Source organism: Podarcis vaucheri, assembly GCF_965113315.1.
Source record: "Podarcis vaucheri genome assembly, chromosome: 3".
Classification (NCBI taxonomy): Eukaryota; Metazoa; Chordata; class Lepidosauria; order Squamata; family Lacertidae; genus Podarcis; species Podarcis vaucheri.
Window position 1 is genome coordinate 28,932,379 of NC_138761.1, and position 12,395 is coordinate 28,944,773.

At 39.6% G+C, this 12,395-nt stretch overlaps 1 protein-coding gene across 1 annotated transcript in view; it reads left to right on the plus strand.

Annotated features, from left to right (window-relative positions):
- KCTD3 (potassium channel tetramerization domain containing 3) overlaps positions 1–9,009 on the plus strand; it is a 31,510-nt gene extending 22,501 nt beyond the window's left edge. The window contains exons 13-18 of the mRNA XM_082217483.1: positions 612–782; positions 1,639–1,794; positions 2,959–3,055; positions 6,575–6,759; positions 7,117–7,255; positions 7,757–9,009. Of these exons, the coding sequence (XP_082073609.1) occupies positions 612–782; positions 1,639–1,794; positions 2,959–3,055; positions 6,575–6,759; positions 7,117–7,255; positions 7,757–8,321 (1,313 nt within the window). The 3' untranslated portion in view covers positions 8,322–9,009. The remainder of the gene's footprint in view (positions 1–611; positions 783–1,638; positions 1,795–2,958; positions 3,056–6,574; positions 6,760–7,116; positions 7,256–7,756) is intronic.
- Positions 9,010–12,395: the final 3,386 nt, after the last annotated feature.

The following is a 12,395-nucleotide window of genomic DNA, read 5'->3' on the forward strand; positions in this document are numbered from 1 at the left end:
CACTGAAACCAAGCAGCCAAACTTTTAGGGCCTCTGTCATTCCTATTTAAAAATGGTTGTCTTCTACAGTGCAGTTTTGAAATAATATTTTTTGCAGGGTGAGTATTGGGGAAGTGGAGGCTTCCTTGGTGCCACTGTCAAGCATTGCCTAAGAATATCTTCTTCATGAGAATGGGGGGGGGGATGTTATGCACCATGTAGCATGTTCATTAGAAATCAGGATTGCATGCCTGTCCTTTCTCAGTTTACACTTGATAAAAACCCAGGTTTATTGCTGTATGTAATTTGTTTAAACCGTTTTAGGACTAGAGGTGTCATATTCTGGAAGATGGCTTAGTAATGCAAGAAGTTTGCTTGCTGCACAATTCCAAACTTTTCTTTCAATTTTCAGTTTTGTTCATACCTTGCCAACATTGCTTGCCAACTTTCATGATGTCTTGGGGATGGGGGGGAGACATTGGCAGTAATTAATGCTGAGTTGTTACAGAATAGTAAGAGGCAAATATTAGCATGTAAATGGGGCACATCTCTAAAAAGTATTGCAGCTGTGTACAAGCCTCTCATTGGTTTATGCAGAATTCCTAGGCAACTTGGTGTTTTGTTTTCCGTAGGTGTAAGTGGTAATTGGATTGAGATTGCATACGGCACAAGTTCAGGAGCAGTGCGTGTGATTGTGCAACACCCAGAAACGGTTGGATCAGGCCCTCAACTCTTTCAGACTTTCACAGTTCATCGAAGCCCTGTTACAAAGATCATGCTGTCGGAGAAACATTTGGTGTCAGGTAATCGTGTTGGAAGAAATGGGATCTCCTGCCATTTTCCATTTAATTTGTATTCATTTCTTCATGTTTCTGAAGCTAGAAAGATAGTGGATAAAAGCCACTTCCCCACTTGCACCTCCTGTTCATACTGAGTTTCTGGTGTGAAAGCCCAGTGAGATTAAGAGGTCATGAGTGCAATTTATAGAAGAAAGTAAAGATGGCAATGGTGATATGGTGAGGCGAGGCACAAACGCAAATATCCATAGCTGGATAGGAGTTGGCAGTCACTGGGCAATATATCCTTTACTTCACAGACTCCTCCCGGGGCGCTCGTGTGTGTGTGTGTGTGTGCGTGTGCGCGTGCTTCTGAGAGAAATGAGGGGTATGGTGCACTATTAGCACACGGTGATGCACTGTAGCTCCATCTTAGTGTGCTTGGTGCTTCCTGCAAGACGTAAGCAGACTATGTCTATAGGAATTAAAAAATTGTCCAGTAGCACCTTAGAGACCAACTAAGTTTGTTCTGGGTATAAGCTGAAGAAGTGTGCATGCACACGAAAGCTTTTACCCAGAACAAACTTAGTTGCTCTCTAAGGCGCTACTGGACAGTTGTTTAATTTTTTTATTTATTTTGACTGTGTCAGACCAACACAGCTACCTACCTGAATCTATGCCTATAGGACAAAGGGACCCACAAGCACCGCCAGTTCAGACATTTGGAAGGCACTCAAAATACAAACAAATTCTTACAAAGTTCCATTGAGGCTACAGGAATGGAGATTAGTAACACAGAAATATTGTGAGGTTTTGACTTTGGTTGAGGTTTAGAATGATAGCTGTATCTTTTTGTGAACCTTTTTTCTTGTACTTTTTCTAGTTTGTGCAGATAACAATCATGTTCGGACCTGGACAGTGACACGTTTCAGAGGAATGATTTCAACACAGCCAGGATCGACTCCCTTGGCATCATTCAAAATTTTGTCCTTGGAAGAGACCGAGAGCCATGGCAGTTACTCTTCTGGAAATGATATAGGTAGATAAAGCATTCTGAGTGGAGCAGCCGGGTAGCTAATCTGTTCTTTGAGACTCTGAATGGAACATTTCTATCTTGCAGTGTTCAAGAGAGAAGAGGAGGGGATATGGGAAATGGCCTGTAGTGGAAGAGGTAGCTGCCTTGGGCTAGATGACAGGAAGGTGGTCCAGGGATTCACTTCTCAATGACTGAATAATTTATATAGCACTTGATTGTAAACAAAAAACCAACCTCCTAAGCAATTTACAAAAGTATAAACATTAAATTTCCAGATTAAAAATAGTTAAAACAAGTATTTAAAAGCATTCAAAAGATAATTAAAATCAGCAGTAGCTAAAGAGAGATAAAGAATATATAAATTCTACATGGCCTAAACAAAAATGTTTTAAGTATTCACCAAAAAAGGATATGAAGCAGGGAGTTGGGATTTCCAAAGTGTAGATGCTGCCACACTAAAATATCAGTTTCTTAAAAGTGCAGAAGGGGTATTACGTGGCACTTGAGACAGAGCTCTGCAAACAAACAGTTGAGTGGGTATCTAGGGGGTAAGCTGGACCCAAGCAGTTAAGGGCTCTCCACACTAACCTTGAACTTGGCCTGGTAGCAGATGGCCAACCAGTGCAGATCTCTGAACAGTTAATACATTTGCAAGTGCTCTTTTACCCACTCTGTAGTTTTGTATTACTCAGGGTAATATGAAATAATAGATGAAATTAAGATTATAAAAAGTGGGGGAGGGACTACCATTTTCTCTCTCTTTCTCGGCCCCATGACCCTCCTTGGCAAACATGTTTCTGAGGATACAGCTAATGCAGAGAGAAAATGACTAGTAGCTGGTGACTACTAACAATAGTTTAATCCACAAAAAACAGGGTGATGATTTCGAGACTTCCTTAAGGGGAAAGGAACAGTATTGAGTATCTACGAACAGTATTGAGTGAGGGATTGTTACGGGCCACATTGAGGTAGTGATATAGGTGCATTGTTAAACATTTTGGACAGCTTGTTGAAAACTTTCACAGAAAAATTGGAAACTAGTACATGTAACTAGTACTAGTAAACAATGGGTGTTTATCTAATGTTTACTGTGCAGTATATATATTTCAAAAATGTTCAATGGCTTTGAATTGAGGGGGAGAAATCATCTTTGCTTTCCAATTACAGGACCATTTGGTGAGCGTGATGACCAACAGGTGTTTATCCAAAAAGTTGTTCCCATCACTAACAAACTATTTGTGAGGCTCTCTTCTACTGGGAAAAGGTAAGCAACAAAATTATTGTGCAGCTGGGTATTAAAGTGAAGGTCAAGATTAATTGTAAATTTGTAGCCTAGTAATTAACAAGAAGTTCTGTTTGTTTTTACTGTGTTAAGATTTGCTCAAGAAGTTTTACTGTGGTAAGATTATGTCAAGAATTTTAACTGCAATGATTATAAAATCCCAATGTTTACAAAATGGTGTGAGCTACTGTACCACCTAAGAGCATAATAATTCTGTTCATTGTTAATGTTCCAAACAAATTACCTTTTTTAGGATTCTCTGGTTAAGTTTCCACGATTAGCTCTGGCACAACAATCGGTGTTACATTGTCAAAATAGCTTTGGCTACCATGACTTTTGTCTCTACCTCGGATTAATGTATGATAAAAGATATCTCTGCATTCGTGAGATTTCCATTGATGACATGTGGTAGTTTGAAAAGAGGGCTTCCTTGCTAGGGTGCCAGTGTTGTTTTTCTCACATCAGGCCAGGTGATTAGTGCAAATGTTCATCTCACTGTTAGTTCCACATAGACAATGGCAGAAGTACAGTCAACTAATTTGCTTTGTATCCCACTCTTCTCAAATTTTGCTTCCATTATCTCTTTCCACTTTGTGGACAACATACATTATACTTCTTCCACTGCTGCCTCACATTTTCTTGGTGCAGGATACTGAAAGAAAATGAAAAGGCCAGCAGAACTGTTGTACCCAAGACCGAATGCATAATGGAGTCACAGAATACCTTCATGTTTGTGCCATGATGACTCTCTGGTAATCCTGTTGGCTGGGAGGGAGGGCAGGTTACATTCTGCACATCGTGTTTAAAATTATCACTAGAATAATTGTTCTACGCCAGGTGTGAAAATTTATAGTTCAGTGGCCTCTGGAGAGCTACAACTCCCATCAGCCCCAGCAAACATGGCCCTGGCAACATCTGGAAGGCTAATAATGATGATGATAATAATAATTGTATGATTTATACCCCGCCCATTTGGCTGGGTTGCCCCAGCCACTATGAGTGGCTAACAGAATATGTAAAACATAATAAAATACCAAATATTAAAAACTTCCATAAACAGGGCTGCCTTCAGATGTCTTCTAAAAGCCAGATAGTTGTTTATTTCCTTGACATCTGAAGGGAGGCTGTTCCACAGGGAGGGCGCCACTACCGAGAAGGCCCTCTGCCTGGTTCCCTGTAATTTTGCCAAACATTCCCTACACCTGCTCCACACTCTCAGCAAAGATAATATTTGAGAATATGAGTCCATAATTGGGGGGCTTAGTGCTGTGCTGGTTTCGGGCAAACAGTGGCAGGAATGAAATACAGTATAAAAATTCCTGCCCTAACAAAAACTGTTCAAACTCTTCTCTCTCCCGCCCCCCCCCCGAAATGGTAAAGATAACGTCCACAAAATGCATGCACCAGTTTCTCTCCACAAGGTCAAGACCAGCCCTGTATGAAAGCAAGTTTGTGTCGCTTTAATACTGTGTCACAAGGATTAGGACTCAAAGCTGTTTATTGCCTCTGGATCCTGCATATCATTTGCTAAATGTCGTCTTTATTCTGCGTCTATTTTTCAGCTATTAGATCCTTGGCAATGAGCAGAAAAAATGAGTGGGTGTCATGGTATCCTACTTTTGCAGCAGAGGGCTATGATTCTGCATGTCCAACCTATCTCTAAAATGAATTTACTCAGTTACAGGAATGTTTCAAGAACTAAACATTGATAAGTATTTGAAAATCTGGGTACAAGGATATAGAAGGACAAAGAATCAATTTGGGTCTTGGCTTTACTCATAATAGTAAAATTTGTATTTTACAACCATAGTTTACCTGCAGGCAGGTTTGCATTTAACTTCCACTTTTTAATGGGCATTTAATTATATCCCTTATTTTAGAGCTCTCTTCTGTTCCTCCCATATGCTAGTGTGTATTGCTACCTTTCATAAAATAATATGATATGTTGCTTGGCCATTTAAAAGTAAATGAAATCCAAAGACGTGGAAACAGCAGCTAAAGTGTTTTTGAAAGCCCTGGATACTAGTTAAAGGAAATAGCACTGTTCTAAAATTGAAACTGCTAGTACAACCAAGGCCACTAATAGTGATTCACCGACACACAGTATCTTTAACACATGGCCTATCGTTTCTTATTGCTTAATCTTGTAATGAATAAAACTCTTTAAGGGAATCAATCTTCTTTGCATCAAAGTTCATTACGTACAATCATAAGCAACTGTTAGAGAAATTAATCAAGAGTACATTTTCTGTGCACCTAGATTATCCCTTTGACAGCTTGTTTGTTTTTAAGCAAATAGCATTAGAAGCCTGTAATATGGTTGGAGGCCAAATTATCATCCCAATAAATGTTATAAATCACTATGATTTAATGTTCTGTTCTTGCACAGGAAGAAACTGCCACACGTTTATTAAAATTGGTGTTGTACTAGGGTAAATCTTAACATAATAACTCAGAGCTTGTTCAACTTTGACCTCTTTCTGTTCTCCTCCTTCTCTTTTGATTACTGCAGGCATAGTCTAATCAACCTATGCCTTCTACATGTTAATTAAACCTGCATTCATGTATACCCATTTTATCTCAGAAATAATTGTGTTGGTTATTGCTTCCCATGGCAGCAGTTTGCATTGGGTGCATTCAGATGTTCCAGATTTTCTTTTGCATTTGCTCTTGCACTGCTTTGGGAACATCTACTCTGCCATCTTCGCTAAAACGAGATGGGTTCTCAATTACAAAGCAGAAGTTGTAGTCACAGCTTTCTCTTGGAATTACTTAGGCAGAATTTTCAAAAAAGCATATGCCAGTTTATAGAACATTTCATAGAACAAATGCTTCCAGGAGAACCTTGTGACTACCACTGAATTTCCCACTAAATTTGGGGAGGAATTGTGGTCCTCTTGATACGGCTTAATATGCAAGTTGACAATTTGTGATTTACCACTAGCAAGGCACTGCAAGGATTCTGAATTCTTGGCAGTTACGTAGCTATTTATGAGATGGAAACAGTTGAGTTTTTATTCTGCATCAGAATGGAGCAAAGCATTTTCTAGAACCTTCTTTAACATATGCATGATGATATTATGGTATAGTATGGCCACAGTCTATAACTCTACAAGCACATCAGTGCCAGTTGCTGGCTTTGGCAGACCACATCTCATGAGCGCCCTGAGGTTCTTCCCTCTTCCACAAATGTCACAGGGCTGCATTGCTGATTCTTAGCTTGCATGTCAGATTGGATATTTGGATAACTGAAAGGCAGAGAATATCTATGGTGTGTTATGTAGTAACAAAAGTGTCCTATTTTGAGTGCACTCTTTAAATAAATTTTAGAAGACAGTGCTGTCTTATCTTGGTGTTTAAGGATTTCTTCGTCAGGTAATAACACTTCTGTTACAATTTTTGTTTTACTAGTAATCTCTAAGCTTTTACCTAAAAATGAAAATGCCCCTTGTTTTTGCAGATTGGTTGACTTAATGTGCCCTTGTGCAATTTCTAATGCAGGATATGTGAAATTCAGGCTGTAGACTGTACTACCATTTCATCCTTCACTGTACGAGAATGTGAGGGATCCAGTCGGATGGGCTCCAGACCACGGCGCTACCTTTTCACAGGGCACGTGAATGGCAGTATTCAGATGTGGGACCTCACCACTGCTATGGATATGGTTAATAAGAGCGAAGAAAAAGGTATCTGCCTTGATATAGTCAGATGTGCAATAATCCAATTTTTTCTATTAATGAAAGAAGCCAGATTTAGTAGTTGTCCAGTAGGATGTTGTATTCTTCCTATACTGCAGTTCCAGTATTGCTTAAAGCAGAGGTGGGAAGAAGGTAGATTGAGGATTTATTGGTGGATCTCCGGGTGAATTGCAGGAGATCAGCAAGGCTGGATAGCTAGGAACAGCATGCTAAAAAATGGCAGGGTTCTACTTCAGTATTTGGTTCAAACGAGACAGTGTGCTGATCTGGATGGGCTATGCAGTGTGGGCAGACTATGACCGTTTAAATGCATGTGTGTCTGGTCTGTGTTTTTTCTCTTAAAAGATGTGGGTGGTCCTACAGAAGAAGAACTGCTTAAGCTTCTGGATCAGTGTGACCTGAGCACATCTCGCTGTGCGACTCCCAATATCAGCCCAGCCACTTCAGTGATGCAGCAAAGCCGTCTGCGCGAATCCAGCTCTAGGTATGTCCTTGCATGTTTGTAGTGGCTGGTAAATTGTAATCCGAATGTTTTCATTCAGTACTTTAAACATTTTGAGACTTGGATTTTTGTTAGACATAGTGGTTCCCTGTTAGAACTGCATGTTACAGAAAATGATAGCCAACATGAGCCATACTCAGATTCATTGATTTTTACTGGATCTACTCTTCAATGTGACTAATAATGTAGATATCAGCCAGAGAAGTCTCCTTTGGTACAGTCAGCTGCCCAACTATCAAAAGGTTACAAGTTTCATTTTTGTTAAATATGCAAAATAAGTGCCTCCCAGAAAGATCAGATACGTTCCCCCATTAACATTAATTTCCACTATCTTTGTGTGGAATAGCTCTGGTAACATCACAAGCAACAGCACCATAGATGCTCAAAAAGGAAAATACCTTGTTTCTTGCTTGTGGTATCTGTTCAGTGTGACTGTGTTCATTAATACTGGTGCTCTTACTCATGCATATAAAATATTTTCAGCCTCCAGTTGCAACACCGTGAAATGATCCACGAAACCACTACATACGGTTCCATACGGCCATATAGGGAGAGCCCTTTATTAGCCAGGGCACGACGGACAGAGAGTTTTCACAGCTACAGAGAGATCCAGGCTTTTAATTTGAACAAAACTATGGTAGACAGAGGTATTCATCAGAATGGCAACCAGAGTCCTGTACAGACAGAAGTGAAGAGGACAGGTGAAAACATAACTGACAAAAGGGCTTCAATAGCAGCACTTGAGATAAGAGCTACCAGAGCAGCAGATGGGGCAAGTGATGGTCAGAAAGTGCCCGAAAATGTATTGGAGTTGAAGAAACGAGGAACTGATGAAGAAAATGAAGCCAAAGCAGACAATAAAAAGAAAAGTGGATTTGAAGGAGGAGGATTCCTGGGGAGGAAGAAAGCACCTCATCTGGTGTCTTCACCAAGTATTGTGGAAGGAGGATCTGAAACATCTGGGGCAGCTTCGCCGTCGCCTACAAAAACAGCAGTTTCCCCACGGCATAAGAAAAGTGACTCTAACTGCCAGGATTATACCTTGTAAAAATGCTGAAGGATATTTATATCCGAAATATATATCAAAGGTTTTAAACACTAAACTGAATAATATGTTTACATTTATGTATCTGTGGGCATCTGTAAGTCTGTGTCTTTCAAGATGTTCTTGAAGTAGAATAAAGCAGGATAGGGAACACATCATTCTACACAAAGGACTTGGCTTCACAGCACAACCAACAGAAGCATTTTAAAGTATTCTAAATTGATGTTGACTTCATATAACAATGAATATGAAGTCCATTTCTGGTACAGACTTTGATTTCAAGCTTTCTTTAATGGAGGCTGGCATGCACTACCATTTTTGTTGTAAGGGGAGCATTTTCTAATGTCTGTAACTCTGATTCCCATTTGTGGCTCTGCACATGCTAAATATTTAAATGTATGTTGCCTACTTATTGGTCTTCAGTGAGTTCGGTCTCTCTTCATGCTTTTGTGGTTCCATATTGGGAATAATAATGGAAAGATGGTGGCATGGCCACTTCACCTTACGTTTGCCTTTTCTGTTGTTGAGTCACCATATTTTTTACTAGTATTAATAAACTTTGTATACATCACCTGGTGCAATTTGTTAACTTAATCATACTGCAGTTCTAAACATCTTGTTACTGATTTGAATGCTATAAAATATTATTTTGCATATATTTGTCTTTAATATTAAAGTATAAAGAATTTAATAGTTGTGTATTATTTTACTTATGAGAAAAACCACTTATTGCTTACAAGACTGGCAACACCTCCTGGAAAGCATTAACAGTTTAGATAAGCAACAAATATTAGCAATAAGAGAGATTTAGATTCAGGCCATATTAAACTTGTGATCTGACTCTGCAACTGTAAGACATTGCATAGTATTACCCTCTCTCTCCCTCCCCCCCCATATAGGGTAGCTTTGGAATACCAAAAGAAAAGCATTGGTGAGCTTTTACCATCTTCCAGCTTGAGCCAAACAATGAATCTAAAAGAAGTAGCTGTCTTTAGAATCAATTTTGAACATTGGTATATTGTATATCTCTCTGTTTCTGTAAGGTTTTTTACATTCCTTTTTCTTCCTGTGCCATGCACACACATAGTAGGCCTGGAACAATTCAGATTTGTGTATACATTCCTTTACAGTAAAGCATAATCCCATACATTCTAGAAGACGAGTCAAAACAATAGATACACTTTGAGATAGACACAATCGGAAACACCCCCACCATAGCATACCCATTCCTCCAAAACAAACAAAGGAAAATCCCCACAACACTAAACAAGCTCACACAGGAAGGGGGGAAAGTAGGCAAATTTTCCCCAACCACATCTCCATTAAGCCCCCAGCCCATCACACAGCCCAAAACTTCCAAATAAAAACATGTCAAGCCAAAGGCCTACACCACCTAACAGAATTCTACAAAAATAACAAGCCCATATCAACACAAGAAATACAAGACAAACTAGGGGACACCCAAATACCCTGGCTAACAGAACACCAACTACATGCCTTCTTAAATAATCCAGCAGTTAAAGACTTCCGGGTTACTGCCATCGGCAATGGCGGAGTTCCTCTGACCGAGAGGAACCCGCTCCACGAAAATCGGGTCTTGCCGCCGCGGCGAAGGCGAAGACCCCTCAAAAATCCCAGGCGGAGGAAGCCTGGGAACGTGGGATTCTGCTGACACCAAGAGCGCCTCCCCTACTCGCAGGGAAACCCTTTTTCGGGGATCCGAAGCGAAGTGGGGTGAGTGGCGCGGTGTTTTGAATCGACCGCTACTTTTACGGAGTGAAGCCGCACAGCCGTTGCCGGAGAGCGCTGACTTTTTCCTGTGGACAATTGGACTCTAAACAAGTACCCATGAGTAGAACGGAAAATTGGACTATGAAACATTTTAATTTGGCACCGAAGCGGGAAGGTTCTAAACAGGAAGTCCGCCTTCCGCTTTTGTAAATAGATTGAAGCAAAAATTTTGCAAGCTAAAGTCTGGAAAGTCGTATATAAATGACTAAATTTCCTTCAGTTAAAACCACAAAAACCCCTCTTGGAAGCAGGAGAAGAGGGGGGGGATCTTAGATTGTTTAAGCCTGCAGGAGAGAGAGTAAAGAAAGATAAATTTCCACCGTCTCAAACCTGGGAACTGGTTGTCAGAGACAGAAATTTTTGGGGAAGTTCATTGACTGTGAATGGAACGTCTTTTGACAGATAGTTAAAAAAGAGAAACATTGATTCCAATGTTGCCTTTTGCATCCAAAAGAAACAAAATATTTGAAAAATGAAAGTAATTTTCTTTTGTTGGACCTGCTTTCAAAAGATGGATACAAATTGAAATTGTCTCCTCTAAGGGAGCTTGTTAAACTGTTGCTGGAGTCAATCTGGGGGAATTTCACAGCTGTGGAGATTAAGGATCGTGAGACCAGACTCTGACCTTGGATAAGAATGTGTTTAGAAGAAGTTTTGGTGCTTGCTTTTTGCAAGACAAGCGCTATGTTGGAACAGCTGCATGAGAAGATGGATTTGATGACTGTTGCAGTCAATAATTTTGGACAAACAGTGAATACTCACATAGAAACCATTCAGGAACCAACCCAGGAATCTGTTTTGACAGGGCAAGTGCAAGTGCAGAAGATAATGGAGGAGGTTGTTGTTGAACCTCAAGTAACACAAATGGAGAGACCTGAGGCCCTGCAGGAGCATAAGCTGCTGTTTTTGAAGACTGAACCTGGAGAAAGTCAGATTTGGAGAGAGGGAGCATTGTTTGGCTTGGAGATGGGAAGTTGGTTGGATCCCCCTAGGCAGGGACGTTTTGGCTTTTGGGATTTGGTTTTGGGCCAGGGGGGGTCTGGAGTTGCAGGGGCTCTTAACTTTGGAGGGACTTTGAAACATGCTTTTAAATACTTTCTGGATTACAGTGCTGACTGTGGAGAATGGGCTGACCTGTCAAGGGGGGATGGAGATATTGTTGGGTTGGAGTCTCCCCGAGACCTACTCCTCAATGAGAAAGGAAAGAAATTAAGAAAAAGATCAACAAAAGACAAAGTGCAGGTATAAACAAGAAGAAGATCTGCAGAAGGGACATGGAAAAGACTTAAGAGCCTCGGACACAAGATCACCAGGTTGATGGACTAGATGGAATGGATAGAAAGGACTGACATAACCCGAGACCAGGAAGTAGAGACGTTGGATGAAGATTGGAAGAAAGTTTTTAAAAATGTATTTTGAGAATTAGTGTAAAATTAATGAGTGTTAGGAAAAATGTTGGAATGAAACTATTTGGCTTTAGTAGAAATGATATAAGGAGTTATGTACAAATAAGTATTAAGTTTTAAATTTTAAGGCTTTTTATGGTAAGATAAGGTTAAAATAAATTAAGGTAAATTTAATGACAGAATATAGTGAAAGATGGAAAGGATTTGCAGAGTTAATTAATAGGTTAGACTGTTATACAACAAAAATTGAGAAAGATGGAAAGAATTTGCTGAAACAATTAAACTAGAATACAAAAAGGGAGGTGTGAGGAGGTCAATGAAACAAGTAAATGAAAGATAATGATATGGAATATTGGGTGTGTGTTTTAATGTTATTGTTCTTTTTTGCTATATTGTTGTATTGTTTTTTATGTTTTTTTCTTTTTATATATTATGTCCTGTTAAATTTTTTGTTGTTTTCTTTTCTTCTTTTTTCTGCAATTTTTAAACTTCTAATAAATATCATTAAAAAAATAATAATAATCCAGCAGTTAAAGCAGCCACTAGGCCCTTAATCACCTTCAGAAACCACCTGACATCCAAGGGACATGACAAGGGATGGTATCCACATTATACAAAATACTGCTCCAGAATCCCACAAATCTCCTCAATGCACATGCATTATTTCTGGGGCTGATGGGAGTTGGAAGCCCAAGACATTTGTAGGCACTAAGTTGTGGAAGACCACTGTAAATGCTAGATAATTTCTTCTGTAGCAAAAAGTTAAAATTCCTAGGGAAGTAATATTGGCATTTTCTAACTTTTGTTCAATAGTTAATTTATAGCAATATTCTGGACAAAAGTGCTTAGAAAGTCCAGCTGGTGGTCTGTCCAAAGTAAT